The following is a 21,494-nucleotide window of genomic DNA, read 5'->3' on the forward strand; positions in this document are numbered from 1 at the left end:
ACACGCATTTACGTGTCAGAATGAGCGGAGTGCTAAATAAGCTCCTCTAAGATTAACATTTACATACACAAACTGCATCTATAAATGAGAGACTTAGACATTTGTTCACAGTTCTAAGTATTTTACTAAGCAAATGTAACAGAAAAATCCATTAGTTAACATTCATGGCCACTGAAAGGGTTACATGAGAAGAAAATATTCTAGAAATATAAATATAGAAGACAGACACTTATTGCATAGATACATGTATAATCCAGACAGCAGTACTGAGGGATCCTCAACAGTTGTCTTGCACTCTTCTGTACAGTTGCTTACACACCTGATCTTCACAGCTCAGTTCCTGTGGGATGAGATACGTATAAGTTATTCTCAGTATGGCAGTACCAGCATTGCATGAAATAGAACTGCCAGGCATTCATATGCAATACATCACTTTATGACCCACAGCTTTACTTTGAGAAGGGAGTCCCGTTCAATAAAAAGTTACATTTACAGATTGAGAATGGAAATACAATGGTTAATTAATAAAGCTTTTTGATGAGTAGAAGGCTTGTGTGCATGTACAGAATATCAGAGCCACATGTAATTGGGATGAGACAGGCCGCACGGTCCTGCAGTGTGGGGTCATTGCTAACCACAAGGCCTTAGTCACATGACAGCATTTTGTATCTTTATAAGCCAAGGCTGGGATTGGAACACACAAAGAACATGTATAACAGATTTGTATTTCCCTGTTCACACACAAAAATAAGAAAAAAAATTAGTGTGTCATGTTGTGCCCCTAACCCCTTCTATTCCTATCACATAGTGTCCTTCAATTTATAACAGTGATGATACAACAGTATAGAGTCCTTTAAGTGTCTCACCAATTATAATGCCTTCCAGTGGCCAATGACACATTAAAGCTCCATGTTCCACCATTGTTTTCAACTTTATCTGCCTCCTGTGTGGAAGTCCGTACCACACCTGAAATGTAAGGCATCCGCGCCGCCGTATGGGCCAGTTCAACTGAGGCAAAATGCCTGTAGATCAGACTACAGTAGTATACATTCTTCCCCATCAGCTCTGCCGCTGTAATGCTCTTGTCAGCCTTTGTAGTTTTGTAATTCCAGCCATGAGGATTATGATGAGCAGCTCTACACGTACTCACTCAGCAATGGCCCATATATAATGGACAATGTGTACTTAGCCAGGCAGTCTCAGAAGGTCCTAGTGGCCGATACTGAATGACAAATCTAAACTCTTTAGACTCATTTTTTGAGCTAGACTTTTATGACCATTTTGCTACATCTTTAACGTACATCTCCTTTTCTACAAAGCCACATCAATATTTCTGGTGAGCTGGAAAAACTTCAGCTTGAGCCACATGGGCCCAAGATGTACCGCAGTAGAAGATCCAGGTCAATGTTTGCAGGAAAAGCGGTGTAACACCTGATTTAGCCGACTCTGGACTTTACAGTTCTGTCAGTTATCATAAAATGACTAGGGACAGCAGGACAATATATCCCAGAATGATCCATTTATCCAGATGCTGGTCTGAACAAGCCCATAAATTACTGTACATTACATACCAAGTGTAGATCATCACCATTCATCCAATGTATCCACCCTCGATTCTTCTTCTCTCCTTTCTGAACACAGATGAGACGCCCATTGTCCAAGGTTACCAGGCTCTGAGGGAGGAGGGGAAAAAAAAAAAAAAAAAAAATCGTAAGGTTATCCACTGCAACAAAAGTAACGCGGAATTAATGAGTTGCCGACTCCTTCCTCATTTCAGTAATAGTTAGATCTACTTGGCTTACTTCTTTGCAAAAAAGAGGGAAGAAAAAAAAAAAAGTGGGGGCATTAATAGGGAAATTATACTGTAGGGGATACTGAGGCACATAGTGTGGTGGGTTATTACACTGTGTGGGGGCATTAGTGCCTCCCACTGTATAAGGGCCCGTTCCCACAGAGTAATGCTGCGCTCATTCTGACATGTAAACTCATGTCAGAGTGAGCGCTTCAAAACCGAATCCCATTGACTTCAATGGGTTCCGCCTTAAGCGCGCTACACATTGAAATCAATGGGAGGCTTTTTAACCCATTGATTTCAGTGTGTTATGCGTGTTAAACGGAACCCATTGAAGTCAACGGGATTCTGTTTTGAAGCGCTCACTCTGACATGTTTATGTGTCAGAATGAGTGCAGCGTTATTCCATGGGAACGGGCCCTAATGCTCCTTAAAAGCCCCCATCCACGGTAATATGCTCATTAGTACCGCTGCACACGGGGTGCATCTTATAGCTAGACATGTCTTTGTCTGAAAAAAAAAAAAAAAAAAAAAAAAAAAAATGCAACTTTACTTGATTGCGGTCAACCGACCATTACTAAACGTAGTTGTGTACCCCTGACCTAGACTGTGGTATGCGACAATGGAATGTGACTTCGAAGCCCCCACCACACACTCCAAGTATGTAGCTCTGAAGGTCGATGCCTAGATTTGGATGACAGTCTCATGTATACATTTTTAGACCATCCAGCTGTACCTTGCATTTCCGATTATCCAGGCCCTTCGTGTCTTCATCAAACTCTTGTCCCAGTGTGAACTGAACCTGATAATTGCGGAGGCTGCTCAAGGTTCTGATAACAAATGAATCTCCATTTTGCTCTATGATTTTTTGAGGTTTTATTAGCTTTGCCAAGTTCCTGGTAACAATATCGATACCTGTAGCCAACAGAGACATAGGTTTGAGTTTAATACAGATAATGCTACCCAGTTTAGTGTTATTCAGTTTTTTTTTAATTGTATCCCCCCCTCCTCATTAAAGCCTTTTAGAAAATAGTACAAGCACACCATGAAGACAGTATACAGAACAGGAAACACGAAAATTCCCAAGCGGCCACAAAGGCCATCACTATATCCAACAACTCTTCTTAAAAGCATTCCAGTTTTTCAGCTCTAATATATTTGGGCAGAACGTTACTGTGAAAGTTTGAGACAATGCAAAGCTAGACAAGACAGTGAAACTGTCAGTTGGACATGGTGCATTTTACTTTATTTTTTCAATGATATCATCTGTCTCATGGTATACTTCAAACCTTAGAGCTCAAAATAGAGTGAGGTCAATGACTGAAAACACTATGTGCAGCCTCTGATTACATTAGCGTTTGCTTCCGTCCTTCAGGTCCAAACGGGACCCGAAAGATAGAGACCATGTCCACTTAAAAGCAGTTATATTTGGAAACCTATAGACTATAATGGGGTACACCAGGTTTCCAATGGTTTCGTACTGAGACCAGTGGAGAGAAAACACCTCACAGGACTTTTCTCCGATTTTAGGAGACTCTGCTGTAGAGTTCCCCTATGGAGACTACAATGGTAGTGTGAATCCAGCCTTACAGTTTGTTACATAGTCAATCCTATGCAAGATAAACAGCCTAGATGTCAGACTGATACATTTTACCTGCATGGATACATTGGACTGGGACTTGAAGTACATGTTTGATAGAAGAAAGGGCCTTGCACCAGATGTATGCCTCAATGTCATCCCACAACTTTTCTGGCAGAGGGAATTATGAATTCGCCCCATTGTGACACATCAGGTAAGGCGAGAGAGTTCTAGATTACCCTTAGTCTGTCATGGCAACTGGCAATACACATTTGTGCTCATTGATGAGGTCACACCATCCATGAGGTACTAAGATGTCCATGGAGGTGCTCTCCTAGGACTGCAGGGGGCAGCAGTTGACTGATGTATGTAAGGGTCTCCAGTCCACAGTTTTTTCCCCACTTTGACTGCAAGAACACATCATAAGATGACATTATATGACCAAAAAGTCCTTGAGTCAAGGGAACAAGACGACTCCAGTCAGGAACAGAAGAAGGGTGCACAGTACCACTTATCTTGACCAGTATGCTGTGTGCATCATCTGAAAAGCCTTTATTCTGTATATACGGATACTGCACACAACTCTAGTCCCTTTAGGGCTCTTTCCCACGATGTAACGTGGCACTCATTCTGATACGTAAAGACGTTTGAGTCAGTGCTTCAAAACAGTCCTATTGACTTCAATGGGTTCCGTCTTACGCGCGCTACACATTGAAATCAATGGGAGGCTTTTTAACCCATTGATTTCAATGTGTTACGCACTTTAATCAGAACCCATTTTACATATCAGTTACATTGTGGGAACGAGCCCTTACTTGTATACTTCCAACATATTCCACAGTGCTTTACAGATAATGCAGTCACTGCTCCATATAGGGCTCATGTTAAAAATTTCCCATCAGCAAGTCTCTGGAGTGTGGGAGGAAACCCACACACAATGGTAAAAGGTGCTCATGTGTATAGGGTTAAAAACATGTGTGTGTCATGGGTCTATGTGTCAGGTACATAAACCCTGTGATAGAGCCTCCTGTCCATTACAGTAGGTGATGGAGATACATCTCTGCAGGCAGCACACAGTTTGCTTGGCTTGTCACTGATACTATAATTATAGGAACAGATTAGAACCAGCGCCTGTGACTCAGTTGTTTATCTTGAATACAATCTGTGACTTGAACAGGAGAGATCATTGTTCTAATACCATCATGACATGTAGATGGACGGCTCCCTTGTGCTAGTTTACTCCTTAACATGTATTAGGTTTAAGGATTTTTTTTTGTTTTATAAATTGAGATATTACATTGTCAAAAATAAAATTGCTGTTTATATGCAGGATCACAATAACATTTGGAGCGGTCACCAGACAGAGATCATTTGCCTAGAGGCCATGTAGTATTCTGATGATCCATTCCTCGCCAGTGCTTTATTCACAGGCTGCATAGCTATTCACCAGCACTAGGGAAATTATATAAAATATTAAGGGTGTCATATGCAAGAGGATTTTCATGTAGGTAATTGAGAGCTAAAACTTGGAGAATCCATTTTTCAGTGTCTGCTCTGGAGATATGGATTTTGGAAAGTTCCTACCCCATTTCAACTCAACCTCAAGGGCCTGTCTGATCAGAAACTTGCATTTTTAAATAACCTGCAGAAAATAGAAAATACAATGGAGAAGGTGGGGGGGGGAATTAAGGCAGGCATTTCCTATGCGAGTCTAAGGCTGAGTTCACACAGTGTATTGTGATTTTGCTTCAAAATCCTGACCCAAAAAAAACAAAAACAAAACACAACTCCCCCATTAAAATCAATGGGAGCCAGTCAGTTCTTTTTTTTCCAAAAGCAGTTTGTTCCTACCTGAAGACACTCCTTCCTAGGCCCATTCATTGGGCCTAATCCAGAGCAGAGTGTGCCGCTGGCGGTATATTTGCAGCTACCTGTATTTTGGTCTGGAAACTGAGGCGGCCTCTATATGCCAAACATATAGCAATTTTACACCAGCAATGGTATATCTAGTAAATCGGGTCAATGTATTTACAGAGACTTTAGAATGGAGAACATTTTTAGACTAAAATACAGATTCTAAATAGCCAAAGATCAAGTTCACATGACCGCCATAGTTACAAGCACTCAGTCATAAAGAGTACAATGTATACAATTAGCAATAAATTTAAACTATTTAACTCCTTCTGGGGCATTAGGCTTTCACCACTGCTGTAACTCAAGCACACATATTACAGCTGTATACAATTTTATCAATTACATTCTCAGAAATACTTACTCAGCTTGTACATAGAAGAAAGTCTGGAAGAATCCTACATATTTTCCTACCACCTTATAAACACATTGCATATCAGATAAGACCTCAGTGTGTCAGCAGGGGCCACATAGTATAGGATATCATTCAGTTCAGTGTACTGACCTCTGCAATGTGCACAAAGACTCTGGAGTTTGTACTTAGGAAGGTGAACCATATCAATGCCCTGTAGTAACCAGCAATATATTCAGGTCATAGAAGCAACTACTAACAGCAGCCCCTGCCAGAGACCACTACATCAGGAGTAAAAAAAAAAAAAAAAAAAAAAAAAAAAACACAAACACTTAACACACCCATAATATACTCAGAACAAAACCTAGACCTTACTGTCCACTTACCCAAGCTCTGCATATAGCGGTCAAAGTTTTCATTGCTGACCATGACCCAGGTGCCGCTGAAGTCCAATGGAGCCATGAGACCAGTGAAAGTGATAACTGCTGAGCAGGAAAAATAGCTGCAGGATCTGAGGAGCTCTAGATTCCCACCAGAGCCAAGCAGTTATATACCCATTGTGGAGGAGTGTCTCCTAGCTCAGCAGGGAGGTCCATGCACAAATCTGCTGACTTTAACTCTTTGCCTTCAGCTTGAGCACAGACCCTGTGCAGGGTGGGGTTAAACACTATAGTGTCATTTATGGTTTTCTTACAATACATACTCCATTTAAATTGTAACACCTAAGGCCTGGTACACACAGTCGTGTCGTCACTGTACTTGTAGGGGAATTCAAGTATATGAAACCTGCAATCATAAGTCCAAATTGATGAAAGTGTCTTCAGGCTGTAACACATGTTACTTATATAAGCAAATGAATGAGCAATAGCTGCGAATATAAGAACAGTTATCCATGATGGGAAATAACTCCCATTATTGAAGATAACTGTGTTTGACCCTTAAATGGCCAGTGTCCCCATAATGAAAAATATAGCAACTCTGGTCATAAGTATGTTCTGCAGTTCTGGAGCCTCATGTGTATATAGACCTACTCATCAGGGAATTGAGTGGCCTTATGTCAGCGCTCTAGCCCAAATGTATCAGTGTGTAATAGAGATGAGCGAATACTGTTTGGAACAGCCGTTCCGAACACCACGCTCACAGCACGCTCCCATAGAAATGAATGGAAGCGACCGGCATGCAGGGGGTTAAGCGGCCAGCTGCCGGCAAAGTCTACGTGCCAGGTGCTTCCATTCATTTCTATGGGAGCGTGCTGTTTGGATCGACTGATCCGAACAGTGTTCGCTCATCTCTAGACTGTGTCATTGTCTTGCACCCTAAAGATCAGTGTCATTGTCTTGTGCCACCATATTACCATTCTGTACCCCATTTTTCAGTGTATCATTGTCCTGTAGTAAAAGAAACAGTATCTAATTGTAGTATACAGCATGTCATTGTTCTGAACCCCAAGTGCCAATGTCTCCTTGTTCTGTTCCCCACAAATCTGTATGTTACTGGCATTTCATTTGCAGGTTGCAGGCACGTTTTTTTTTTCCTGCAGCAAGAAAGCACTTCGAGAAAAACTGTGGCGGCAACACATCACGTTATACCTGCAGCGCTTTTCTCAGAAAGTCTGCAGAGGTTTCCTCTGGGGTCTTTCTGCTTCAATTATACCTATGGGGAAACCGCCAGCATTCCTGTAGGCATAATGGACATGCTGTGATTTCCAAAACTGAGATGGATTTGAAATTCCCAGTGTATCCACTGCACATATTTTTCCACAAATTGGGGATGGGATTCACTAGAATCCTATATCCACTTTGCTGTGATTGTAGAACACCCCGTTTTTTTCCCGTGGTGTTTCCGTCGTTGGCAAACCACAGCATTTACACCACAAAGGGCCCCAGCCTTATACTGTTTATATAAGCGTTTCTTTACACACTGCGATTATGTTGGGTTTTTTTTGCCTTGAAATTTTTCTAAAGTAGTGAACATACTCTAAAGCTCTCATACTTAGAATCCCAGGTCTTTACAGTCACCAGCGTTCACAGTGAGGACTGTGTCTAAAATTAACCAGTTAATGTGTCACGCACAGAAGTGAGCCATGTCATGACCAAGGCTGCCTAGCAGAATCCTATTTGTTTGACCTGTCGAATGCAGACTTGACTGTGGAGTTTGCTCTACTTGGCACTGTTGAACGTCTGGATGGGGTGAGAGGGAAGAGAAATAATATCCAATAGCAGGTCTGCACACTGGTAAGAGCCACAAGTCTCTAGGGTTCAGGCTGACCTGATGTAATACCCCTGTAATGTAACAATATGATGAAAAAACCTTAGGGTAGCAGAATCTGCCTGAAATCTGCCCTCCATTCATTTCAATAGGAGGCAGATTTTATTTTTCAGCCACCAAAAACGAAAAGAAATGCCCTGTCTATTCTTCTGTCTATCCACTTCAAATTTCTGAAGATTTTGTTCTATTTGACCAATTTCCTCTGTGAACGTACCCTTAATGTAATATACAAAGTTAGCTTAAAAGACAAAAAAAAAAAGCAATACAGACTCTACCCAACCAAAATAGTGTCACTTGTGTACATGAGCTGTAACTATTGTTCCATTCACTTGAATTCAGCCCATGGATAAGAATGGCAATTCTGCAAAGAATAAAAGATTCTTCATCCAATCACAGGCAGCCAAGATGTTTTATATAAAGATCAGCTCATTTCTGTTCCTTGGTGTTTGTGTATAATAATAATAATAATAATAATAATAATAATAATAAGTTGACAGTTCACAATAGGATAAGCATCCGGACCGTATTGTAGCAATTCATGTTTCTTATGTTTGTATATTTGAATTATTTTGTGATCTTAAGTTGGACCCTGCTGATAGTTTTGTCAGTGACGTCAATGACTATTGTATACTGAGATACCTGCCCGCTGGGCCCCTGCTTGGACGGGAAGTCTCTGCAAACCATACATATGAAGCCGCTGTAGGAGGCAGAGGCAGCCTGAGGTAATAGTTACAACCAAGCCCCTTCTCCCAGGGAGACCCCCTAGACTACCCCTTATATGATCGATATGAAGGGTTATTAGGTTATATGGCAAATCGATATACAGTGCCTTGCAAATGTATTCACACCCCTTGAACTTTTTCACATTTTGTCACCTTACAATCACAAACACAAATGTATTTTATTGAGATATTAAGTGATAGACCAACACAAAGTAGCAGATAATTGTGAAGTGGAAGGAAAATGATTCATGGTTTTCAAAATTTTAATTTAGATATAATGATCCGTCACTCGGTACTCAATAAGTTAGGTGCTCAGAAAAGGCATCTCACCGCCATATTTAATGAAGAAGGATATAGAGTGCCAGAAATATCCTTTTTCAGAATTTTAATTAAAAAAAACTGCTAAAGGGTGTATGAGTGTACTTATTACCCATCACTAGCGCGCACACATATATACAATATGCTGAACCGCTTATATTTCTTGTTCTCCCATGTCTGCCCCCAGTTTCTTGGCCCCCCATCTCTGCCTCCAGTTTCTTGCCCCCCCCATCTCTGCCTCCAGTTTCTTGGCCCCCCTCTCTGCCACCAGTTTCTTGTCCCCCCATCTCTGCCCCCAGTTTCATGTCCCCCCCTTCATCTGCCCCCAGTTTCTTGTCCCCCCTTTCATCGGCCCCCAGTTTCTTGTCCCCCCATTTCTGCCCTCAGTTTGTTGTCCCCCCATCTCTGCCTCCAGTTACTTGTCCCCACATCTCTGCCCCCAGTTTCTTGTCCCCCCCTTCATCTGCCTCCAGTTTCTTTCCCCCCCCCTTCATCTGCCCCCAGTTTCTTTTCCCCCCTTCATCTGCCCCCAGTTTCTTGTCGCCCCATCTCTGCCCCCAGTTTCTTGTCCTCCAATCTCTGCCCCCAGTTTCCTGTCCCCCCGTCATCTGCCCCCAGTTTCTTGTCCCCCCTTCTCTGTTCCCAGCTTCATGTCCCCCCCCCCACATCGGCCCCAGTGTAGTTGGACTCACCTTGCCACGCTCCCCCGCCGCTCTCTCCGCTCGCTGCACATACGTGTCAGGCTGCGTGTGGCGTATATGAGGCAGAGCGAGGGCCGGTGTCAGGTTGCTATGACAGCCGGAGCCTCGCGCTGCCTCCCTGGCCTGTCAGGCGTGCACTTGTATTGCAGCCTAGGCAGGTAGACTGCAATAGAGGCGCTGGTATTAAACAATGCATTGCCGAATACCAGCACCTGTATTGCAGTGTACCTGCCATACGCAGCCAGCCGCCCGACACCTATGTGCAGCAAGCGAGTGGAGAGAGCGGCGGGGGAGCGTGGCAAAGTGAGTCCAACTACACTGGGGAATATGGTTGATTCCTGGGGACACCAACCTAGGGACACGACACCCCCCCTCCCCGGACACCCCCTCTCCCCCGGGATACCCCCTCTCCAACCCCCTGTACCCGCTGCACTGACCTGTGGTGTGTCGGGTGCAGCAGCCTCCTCCGTCTGCGAGGTGTGTAGGTGGCCTGGGATAGCTGCGCCGGCGCCGGGACCATGTGGGCTGCCGCCATCTTCCTCACTGTTTCCCTGCTGAATCGGCATGCCCACCTTCATCCCCCAACCTATGGTGCCGCAGCCCTGACTCCAGAGCCCGCCCACAGCCTACCATACACCAATAGGAGGTGCGTGCACAGACCAGCGCTGGCGGAATGCCAGCTTCTACAGCTGAGCCATAGGATTGTTTGGAGGGTCACGGTGGCGATTTGGGGTGAGTGACCCACATTTAAAGTAGCCTACTACCTTTTTCTGGGATATATATATATGTGTGTGTGAAATTTCCCCCAAATCCATTCAGTCGTTTGGCTGTGATTGAGGAACAAACATCCAAACACACAAACCCACAAACATCCAAACTCACAAACTTCAACCTTTATAATATTAATAGGATATATATATATGATTTTCTGCCCAGAAAACCCCTTTAAGGGTGGGTTCACACCTGCGCCCAGTCTCCGCTTTGCGGGTTTCCATCTTTTGCCCGAGAAACCGGATAGGAGACGGGAGCTCGGCAGTCAATTTTCAAATCCATTGACTTGAATGGGTTTGCCAAACGACCGCCCGTGAGCGGCTTGTGCCTCTCTGATTTTTTTAACTGGACACAAAGTTGGACATGCAGGACTTTGTGCCTGGTTAAAAAAAAAAAAACAAAAAAAAACAAAACAGTTTTGCCGCGAAAAGGCAGAATATGCTCACAGGTGGTCACTTTGCTAACCCATTCAAGTGAATGGGTTTGAAAATTGACTGCCGGGTTTCCGTCTACTGTCCAGTTTCTCGGGCAGAAGAAACAAACCCACAAAGCGGAGAAAGGGCGCAGGTGTGAACCCGCCCTTAGTCTGCTAACTGTACATAGTTTTGTGTGTGTCTTATACATCTGCAATTGTGTCCTGTAATCTGCATTGTTTTGTATGTGACTCGCAGAGTAGAGTGATTTTTTCTTTTTTTTTTAGTAGAGTGATTTTGCGACTATATATGCACCTTTTTTAAAAAGGCGGAAATCATAAATTTGGCAAACACACGTTCACCCGATCGGCCATGCCTACTTTTTTTTTTGCCAAAATTACAATGTCAAATAGGGAATTCTCACATAAAATAAAAAAAAGAAAACGCTTCATAAATCCCACATGACAGTGAAAACACATAGATGATTGTGCCCCATTGTCTTTCTTGAAGGTGAATCTCCTTCACAGTATCAAGTCTTTTGTAGCCTCCAGCAGGTTTTCTTCCAAGATTGCCTCATATTTAGCTCTATCCATCTTCCCATCAACTCTGACCAGCTTCCCTGTCCCTGCTGAAGAAAAGCCTCCCCCTAAGCATAATGATGCCCCCACCATGTTTCACAGTAGGGGGGGATGGTGTTTGCAGTTTACCACAAGCTATATAGAGGACACAGCAAACATGTGGAAGAAGGTGCTCTGGTCAGATGAGACTGAAGTTGAACTTTTTCATCTAAACATTTAGACGAAAAAGTTCAACTTCAGTCTCATCTGACCAGAGCACCTTCTTCTACATGTTTGCTGTGTCCTCTATATAGCTTGTGGTAAACTGCAAATGACACTTCTTATGTCTTTCTTTCAACAATGGTTTTCTTCTTACCACTCTTCCAGAAAAGGCCAGATTTGTGGATTGCACGATTTATAGTTGTCCCATGGACAGATTAATCTTAGCTGAGCTGTGGATTTCAGCAGCTCCTCCATAGTGACCATGGGCCTCTTGACTGCTGCTCTGACCAGTGCTCTCCTTGCTCGATCTGTCAATTTAGGTAGACATCCATGTCTGGGTAGGTTGGCAGTTGCAGAATACTTTTTACATTTTTGGATGATGGATTGAACAGTGCTCCTTAGGTTGCTCAAAGCTTGGAATAAGTCTTTTTTTTTTTTTTTATAACCTAACCCTGCTTTAAACTTCTCCACAACTTTATCTCTGACCTGTCTGGTGAGTTCCTTGGTAATCATGATGCTGTTTGTTCACTAGTGTTCTCTAACAAACCACTGGGGCTTTCACAGAACAGATGTATTTATATGGAGACTGAATAATACACAGCTAGACCCTATTAACTAATTAAGTGACTTCCGAAGGCAATTGATTGATAACCCTAAATAAAATCTGATCTAGATTACAGGAGGCTGAATACTTTTGCATGTCACACTTTTCAGATTTTTTTTTGAATAACATTTTGAAAACCATGTATCATTTTCCTTCCACTTCACAATTATCTGTTTATTTTTTCCCCACAGCATTTATGCCATATGCGGCCCCGGGCTAAAAGAAGTCTTTTCACCATCTCCACCAATTCAAAACATCTGTTAATAGGTGCTGTTCCACTGATTCAGAGCTGCTAGAATTTTCTCTCTAGCCTCCACCATTCCTGAGCAACAAGTACCGTTTCTTTTGGTGCCTGATTTGCTATTTAAGTTCTGTAACAAGAGCAGTGTTAGGCAGGCAGGGGGCGTGTGATTAAAAGCTCCAATCAAAAGCAGCCAGGATCGGAGCTCAAAATCACACCCCTTGTATGCTCCAGCCTGAAACCGCCCTCCTGACAGTACAGTGCCCGTAAAGCATATCAGGCACCAAAGCTAACAGCATTGATTGTTCAGAAATATTGGGGGCTAGAGGGGGAAAAAAAAATAATCAACTGTGCCAGAATCAGTGGGGCAACAGCTACTAAGTGATGTACAGAACTAGATTTGTTGGAGGCGGTGATCAGTCCTCTTTAAAGAAGACCTTTCATGGTCCGGGGCACAGGCAGTTCTATATACTGCTGGAAAGCCGACAGTGCGCTGAATTCAGTGCACTGTCGGCTTTCCCGATTTGTGCCCCAGGTAAAGAGCTATCAGTCCCGGTACCGTAGCTCTTCACAGTCAGAAGGGCGTTCCTGACAGTCTGTCAGGTACGTTCTTCTTCAAAGCAGAGCCTATTGCGCTGTACTGTGTGAGCGGGGAGGAACACCCCCTCCCTCTGCTCATAGTGCTTGTCCATAGACGAGTATTATCAGGAGGGGAGGGGGCGTTCCTCTCCGCTCACACTGTACAGCACAATAGGCGCTGCTTTGAAGAAGGACGTACCTGATAGAATGTCAGGAACGGCCTTCTGACTGTACAGAGCTACGGTACCGGGACCGATAGCTCTTTACTTGGGGCACAGATCGAGAAAGCAGACAGTGCGCTGAATTCAGTGCACTGTCGGCTTTCCAGCAGTATATAGAACTGCCTGTGCCCCGGACCATGAAAGGTCCTCTTTAAGTGAATGTTTGCCTTTCTCCATATCACAGCTTAGCGAAAAAGTTTAAAGATAAAATTCTAACTTTCAGCAGTCTCTAATAGGGTGACTTAGGTTCCTACAGTAGATTACTTGGTACTTAGTTCATATGTAAACACTATCCACATTACGCATCTAACCTTCACCTAGTGGTGGTGGCAGGCATCTAGAAACATATTTTTTATATTTATGATGGGGGTTTGGATCTCTGTGTTAGGACAATGAAACTTCAGGTACTATAAGAGATACATTAAGAATTACTCAGTAATGTGCACACAAAAAGAGCAGCATCGAGGAATTGATCATATATAGTGGCTTGCAGGGCGTCCAACTCTAGGTCCACATCAAACAGTAGATCAAATGGGAAAAGCAGCATTTCAAACAGATGGTGTCCCAAAAAAGTGAAGTTTATTCACCCAACATGTCCCATACAACATACAGCCATATGGAGCATGAATCTATGCCAGTTACTGACTTGTGCAAATTTCCATTATGTGTAACAGGTACGCATCTTTTAAAGAGGACCTTTCATCAGATCGGGCACATGCAGTTTTATATACTGCTGGAAAGCTGACAATGCGCTGAATTCAGTGCACTATCGGCTTTCCGGGTCTGTGCCCCGGGTAAAGCGCTATCGGTCCCGGTACCGTAGCGCTTTTGTAACATCTCTGCCTGTTCGGGCCTCTGCGCCACCCTCTGCTCGCGTGCTGCGGCGCAGGAGGCGTGTGCAGTTTGATAATCTGCTTAAAGTTTTTAGTCGCACTGTGTGAACTCAGCTCTAGTTCTGTAATTGATTTTCCACCACACCCATCTCCTTCACCTTCAGTTTGCTCTGATCCTCTAATGGTTAATCTGACCTTGCCCTGTGATTGACGGCCTGTCTTCCTGTCAACTCCAAGGGCGGGTTCTTCCTCCCCTATTTAGTCTTGGCTCACAGTCACACTGGTGCCGGTTATTGCCTCTTGCTTGCTGGTTTCTCTTGCTGTTTAATTACTTGTATTCTAATCCTTGACCTCTGGCTTCCCTACTGATTATTCTTTTGGACTCCGATTTGGCACTGCATTGCTCGACTGTTACCGAACCCTGGCTAGCTGACCTCCCTTTGTTGTTGTTCGTCTTGTCTGCGTTTTGTGTATCACATATTCAGGGAGGGACTGTCTTCATGGTTGTCGCCTATTACCTAGGATAGGGTCTGGCAATAGGAAGGGAAAGTGGGGGGCTTCAGCTTAGGGCTCACTGTCTCTTGTGCCCCTCCCTCCAGGGTTCACCAGCAGCTTCTGGGGAATTATCCTCTGCTACTCCCTAACAGCTTTACAGTCAGAAGGGCGTTTCTGACACTTAGCCAGGGACGCCCTTCTGCCCAGCAGCGCCTATCGCGCTGTACTGTGGAGCGGGGAGGAACTCCCCCCCTCCTGTTCCTGATAATACTCGTCTATGGACGAGCTGTGTGAGCAGAGGGAGGGGGCGTTCCTCCCCGCTCACACTCTACAGCGCGATAGGCGCTGCTGGGCAGAAGGGCGTCCCTGGCTAACTGTCAGAAACGCACTTCTGACACTAAAGCGCTACGGTACCGGGACCAATAGCGCTTTACACCGGGCACAGATCGGGAAAGCCGATGTTGGCTTTCCAGCAGTATATAAAACTGTATGTGCCCGATCTAATGAAAGGTCCTCTTTAAGGAGGCCAATAAATATATATATATATATATATATATATATATAAATCAGGCATGCCTTGGAGTCAGCGCCTTTTATTAAGACTGGCATATGAAACACAAGTCTTAATAAATGTGCCCCAATATAGCAAGAACTGCACTATTATCAGTATGTGTGGTGTTATATACTGGGTCATCTCTATGACCACTATCGATAACAGACTTGTCAGACATTTGGTGCTAGGAATGACCCATATGCAACCATGGTCATGTTAGGGTTAAACTAGAAATCACAAATGAATGTCTGCAACATGTAACATCTAGAACATTGACCCATCCTGTCCTGGGCTGTCTGGTCACATCAACAGTGCAGAGACAGGTCAGGCGATAAATAATAACATATTAACTAACAGTCAGGATATCATTCAGAATTTATCGGATGTTCAAGCTTTGAAGTGTAACCCTTTGTGTGCTATGTTTTCATGTAGCACATGTTACTATGCATTTTACTTGTACGCCAACAACCAGTAAGACCCAGTTCACATCTGCGTTTGGGCCATTCTGTTCCCCTATCCACATGAAACATGCGTAGAGAAAAAGACCTAGAAGCAGCACTTTTCTCTCTGCATTTTTCGTGCAGAAACCACACAGACCCATTACCCAGGTACCGTATATACTAGAGTATAAGCCAACCCGAATATAAGCCAAGGCCCCTAATATTACCACAGAAAACTGGGAAAACTTATTGACTCGAGTATAAGCCGAGGGGGAAAAATGCAGCAGCTACTGGAAAATTTCAAAAATTAAAATGGCTGGAATTTTTGGGTGCAGTAGTTGCTGGGTGCTGGGGAGGGGGTGTTTTGGTTGTCTGTCTGCTCCTTCCCTGAGCTTGAGGACTGGGTTTTTTTCCCCCTACTTAGAACTCAGCCTGGCTGAATATAGGGTATCTGCAGTGATCCTATTAACCCCTAACTGATGGAATAGGAGCACTGCAGATCCCCTATATTCTGTAGACCGGGCACTTTCAGATACAGGGATACCTAATGTGTATGTGTTTTACAGTCATTTTCTACTTTGAGGGCGAGTTCACACCAGCGCCCGATCTCCGTTATACAGGTTTCCATTTCCTGCCCGAGAAACTGGGCAGGAGACGGAAATTGACAGGCAGTTTTCAAACCCATTCATGGGTTTGAAAAGTGTTCACCGGTTAGCGTCTTCTGCTGTCCGCGGCGAAATTTTTTTTTTTTTTTAACCGGACACAAAGTCGGACATGCAGAAAAAACGGATTCGCCACGGAGAGCAGAAGACTCACTGGCGGACAGTGAATGTCGGTTTCCGTCTTCTGCCGACAGAAAACGGAAACCTGCATAACAGAGATCGGGTGCTGGTGTGAACCCGCCCTTATATGTATTCTAGGGAAAGGAGTGATTTAGAACTTTTATTATATTTTTTAAAACTTTTTTTTTTTTCACTATTTCACTAGACCCCCAAGTGTATTGCTGTCTATGGGAGATTCTCTACATTACTATTACGGATGGTCATAGACCAGCCGCAATAGTAATATAGCAATGACAGGCCTGGGAGCCTTCATTAGGCTCCCAACTGTCATCAAAACAGGTCGGCTCCTGTGAGCTCGTCGTGCAGGAGCCGGCCTGCAAATTTAAAGGTATGGGGCTGGTGGGGACAGACCCCGGGGCTAATTTTAAACTTGGAGGGTGGGTGAGGACAACTCCAGAGGGCACCTCCGCTGTAACTCTTACAGCGGAGATGCCAAAGCAGCTCTGGCATTACCGAAGGTGCTGGTTTCTATGGCGAACGCTCTGCAGTGGCGCCATTACACTTATGCCCATCTCCCAGATGCTGATGTGTTCTGTCCCTAAGGGTCCACATGAGGACCCCTATGGACGGAACGCAAGCGCAACTGCAAGTGCTGTGTAGTTCAAGTGCACGGGCCCCATAGACTATAATGGGGTACGTGGGCTTGTTCGTGCGGGCAGTGTGTGGCAAGCCCACGGAACCCATTATAGTCTATGAGGCCCATGCACTTGAACGGCAAAGCGCTTGCAGTTGCGCTTGTATTCCGTCTGGGAGGGTCCTCATGCGGACTCCTTACAGATAGAACACATCAGCATGTGTGAACCGGCCCTTACAGACCCGGCAGATAGACATCGGGGCAGGTGCCGGGGCCGCAGCATCGCCACACTACTGCCAGGAGCATGGCAATGCTGTACATTTCAAACATTACCGTAAGTACTTCTGCTAGCCCGCCAGGAAGCAGACACACGCCGGGTTCAGGCCTCAGCTTACGTGGCCACGTCACCCGACGTGTGATGGAGCAGTGGGAGGGAGGGGTCTGCGTTCCTGGCCTGCTAGCAGAAAATTACCGTAATGACTCTATTATAAGCCGAGGAGCACTTTTTCAGCACAAAATCTGTGCTAAAAAACTCAACTTATACTCGAGTATATACGGTAACCACTTTTTATATGCAGCTTGGTTTCCATTCAGGGGTCCCCAAGTGGACTCTGTGAACGGTAACCAGAATGCAGATGTGAACCAGGCTTAAACCAAATGTGGAAGCATACAGGAGTAATGCACAGTAACATATGAAGCGCACCCTGCTGATGTAATGGATAACAAGACTGCCACTGAAAATCTGCCCCAGGACTTCTGTGGGAGTGTTGTGGGCATGCTCTATGTTTTGCGCAGAGGTCACTATTCTGGAAAGCAAAGGAAGTGGAATGTGATCATCACCTAAAATAAAGTGACAATTCTGTAATATATATTTTTCAATTAACATATGGAAGCGGATTTCATGGAGCTGTAACTGTAGGTTGAATCCACAAAATGTAAGTATAAAGTACAATAAATGAAGACTCAAGTCATGTGATTTATTTAACGTTCACAAACATTTCTTGGGAAACAAACCAATAACCCAATTTCTTTTATAGCAGCAGTAGTCCAGCATTATGATATAGTGACAATATTGTGCAAAGTAGCAAACGAAGCTGAAAAATGGCAGCTGCTGCCTTGTCCTTTCACATTGACAAATCTCCACAACTAGCTAAAGCCACATTCACACTACTGTTCCTAATATCAGTTTCTGTCATCCATTATAAGATGATAGCAACAGATATTAAAGGACATTTAATATAGGTAGTGTGAACCTACCCTAATCTGGAAATCCAAATCTTAAAATAAAAAGTGACCACAACTTCAGGTGTGTATTCGGTTATGTTATACATTCAGCAGTACAGGCACCTTCCAGGTTTGCACATCATTTAGTAAAGTAGGCATCATATTCACAATAGGACATTGGTTTCAGTATAGAAGCGGTGAACACCCGATGGACCCCATTACAGTCTATGTTGTCCAAAGGTAACCATTATAGCGATCCGGCTATGTTTGGGTCCTCTAGTGGACGAGAACAACGGAGAACTGTGCTCAGATGTAAACCAAGCCTCAGAGTGGCAGTAACAGTAACCCAATATTAGTGCCAGGCACTGTGCCCCGCAACAATACTTAGATCCTTGTAACAGTGGAAGTCACAGAGCTCTACAAACAGTGCCCGTCACAAGGCCAACATAAGGCTGGGTTTACATCTGCACTAAGCGTATGTCTAGCATAGATCTGTCTAAAGTTTCTGGATGAAAAGTCGGACTTCTTCATCTGGTGATTTCAGTTAAAAAGAGCAGACATCTGACGGACACCTGATGGTTTCCATTATAGTCAATAGGGTCCCTCAAGCTACGCTATTGTCCACTATTTTAACTGTCTCTTGGTCTTCCGATGAATTAGAAGAATGGAATCAGGTTACAAAGATGACTAAATGTAACTGTGACACTCGAGGGGCCCACAAAACAGTGTAAGTCAAATATCACTTACCAGATGCCCATTAAAGTGACGGCTGCAGGGCACCAAAGACAGAATTAGTCACACTGCCATTATTGTTAGAATGCAGATGTAACAATACTTTGTGTTTAGAGTCCAACTTGACTATTCCATAGTTTGTTTGCCCAGCACTATCTATTGTAATAGATTAGTCAAATTATGGTGACACATACACCATGCTACTATGCCAGTGATTTGCTATCCCATAAAGTGTGTATATTTATGACCTTGTAGAAGTTTACCTCATGTGCCGTGACTTTTATAAAGTACCATGTATCTCTGATATGGACATATTGCAATATTCACCAGTTCCTACCAACCCCATGGAGATGACAGATGTTGGACCTTTTGCTCCCGTGGCCTGTCCTATACTGTTCTTCCCATCAGAGTTGATGACCTCATGCCATGCGACCCCTCTTTTATCAGAGAAGGGTAGGTGGGACTGTTTGGAGATTTGCATTGGCTTAACATGTAGGAGCAAATGAGTTCCTTCTGTCATCTCCTTCGGGTGACTAGTCTAAGAAGGTTAAACCTTGAGTTATGGTCATTAAAAATATAGTTTATCTGAATACCTCTACAGTGTGGAGACAGTTTTGCACTTTACAGTACAAGCAGTAAAGAAGTTAGGACGAATCCACCCTCACTGAGGGTTCTTGACATTTCTACGTAAGGGTTCTAGGATAAGGCCTGAATTCTTTTCCTCACTATCTTCACTATACAGTTCATGTTTCTTGATGTAGTCTAGGACAGAATCTGGCACCAGATATCGCGCACTCATTCCCCTCCGCAGGGCTCTTCGCACCTTGGTAGAGGAGATATCATTGGTAATCCACTCTTCTACCAAATGGATATTGTCCCTGTACTTCCAGAGGACATCAGATTGGTAGATGAACTTTTGAGCATCACTCCCCATCCTGGTGATACAGACTAGACCAAAAGATGACACAATTTCCACGACGTGTTCAGGCTTCCAAAGGTTAGGGACACCAAGAGACTCAAGGAAGTCTGCTCCGCAAAGAAGCTTTACCTGAGGGGGAGCTAAAAGAAAGAGAACACAATGTAACTGATCTGATCACACTTGTGCCACATCTGGTACAAATTTAGTAAGTTCAGTGTTCTAGTTATATGTTATAGTTATAGTGTATAGAGTATGACAGAATTGTATTATGGTCATGTCCAGTGGTCGGCTCATGTTGGGTCTCTAATGCGCTATGTATAAAATACAACATAATTGCATAATGGTCATGTCCAGTGGTTGGTAGGTATAACACAGAATATAGTATTAGAAAACAATCTAGGTTATCGTTCTATAAGAACTCATACCTTTATTCTCTGGACAGTTATAGTCTGGGACATCGTGGCAGACATTATTTCTCTTCCTTTTTTGACCCTTCCTGTACCCAGACTTCTTTTCCTGGCTCTCCCCAGTATCAGTGCAGGTTAGCTTCTGCTGGTAGTGTCTGGTGGATACAAACAGTAATACAAATGTCTTATTCTAATCATGACTGCAGATTGGGTGACTGCTCTGTGCCCCACTTCTTCTCCTCTTTACCTTAATACTGCCTCTGTCTCTGTCCATTCCTTCTTGGAACACTCCCAGGGGTCCACCTCTATCCAGTCAGAATTCTCAGTAGCCAGTTGTGCCATGGCTAGACGGTGAGACCCCTCTATAAGCCCTTTCTTCTTATACCCATCACTGACTGGAGAGATGATGCCTTTCACAACCTTATATTTTCCTATGGAAGGACACATAAGTTAAGTACATAAATAAAGGGTTTGTCTGGGATAAAATGAAATCCCTACAATAATCTAAACACCCTCCCCCACCTACTTTCTAAATAAAAATTAAAAATGTATATTTTTGTAGATTTCTGGTTATCCGGTGATGATCAGTTTCCCAATTTCCAGAAACTGAATATTTCTGGAACTACTCCCCTCCCCCCCTTCCAATCCACTCCATCATACTTACCTCTCTTTCAGCGGGATGGCTTCTCCCTGTTTTCTGACTGCTATAGATACATTGCGGCCTTGTAGCTGATAATCCACCTCTACTGCGCAGGTGTGGGAGCAGCATCAGAGACCTGCACAGTAGAGGTGGATCATCAGCTACAAAGCAGCGCTGGGTCTATAGTAGTCAGAGAAGAAGGATGGGCCGTCCCAAATGAGGAAGACTGGAGGGAAGAGAGGTAAGTATATAATGGGGTAGGGGGTTGGGCTTAGTAGGTCAGGTGAGAGGGCTTAGTGTGGAATTTACATAGCAGAAATTTTAACCATGTAAATAAATGTAGGATATACCATGAGCTTCTAGATACACCAAGAAATCACACAAAACACTAATAAAGGTGTATAGGTGCATATATTAACCCATCAACAGACATTTTTTGCCTGAAAAATCCCTTTAAGGCCACCCATCTTACAATGTATAAATACAATTTATTTTTAAAAAAATGTATTATATTGCTGATCCTGAGTTACAGCCTATATTATGCTACATACAGTACTGCTCTCACTATGCAACTGGTGGAGTCA

At 43.8% G+C, this 21,494-nt stretch overlaps 1 protein-coding gene across 1 annotated transcript in view; it reads right to left on the bottom strand.

Moving 5' to 3' along the window:
* Positions 1 to 226: 226 nt before the first annotated feature.
* Positions 227 to 21,494, bottom strand: part of NMNAT1 (nicotinamide nucleotide adenylyltransferase 1) — a 45,893-nt gene continuing 24,625 nt past the window's right edge. Inside the window, exons 4-12 of the mRNA XM_075278053.1 lie at positions 20,518 to 20,701; positions 20,289 to 20,425; positions 19,610 to 20,003; positions 18,960 to 18,981; positions 8,542 to 8,599; positions 6,021 to 6,116; positions 2,529 to 2,707; positions 1,572 to 1,673; positions 227 to 340 (exon numbers count right to left, since the gene is read on the bottom strand). Of these exons, the coding sequence (XP_075134154.1) occupies positions 278 to 340; positions 1,572 to 1,673; positions 2,529 to 2,707; positions 6,021 to 6,116; positions 8,542 to 8,599; positions 18,960 to 18,981; positions 19,610 to 20,003; positions 20,289 to 20,425; positions 20,518 to 20,701 (1,235 nt within the window). The 3' untranslated portion in view covers positions 227 to 277. The remainder of the gene's footprint in view (positions 341 to 1,571; positions 1,674 to 2,528; positions 2,708 to 6,020; positions 6,117 to 8,541; positions 8,600 to 18,959; positions 18,982 to 19,609; positions 20,004 to 20,288; positions 20,426 to 20,517; positions 20,702 to 21,494) is intronic.

This window comes from Leptodactylus fuscus, chromosome 6 (assembly GCF_031893055.1).
Source record: "Leptodactylus fuscus isolate aLepFus1 chromosome 6, aLepFus1.hap2, whole genome shotgun sequence".
In the NCBI taxonomy this organism is placed as follows: domain Eukaryota; kingdom Metazoa; phylum Chordata; class Amphibia; order Anura; family Leptodactylidae; genus Leptodactylus; species Leptodactylus fuscus.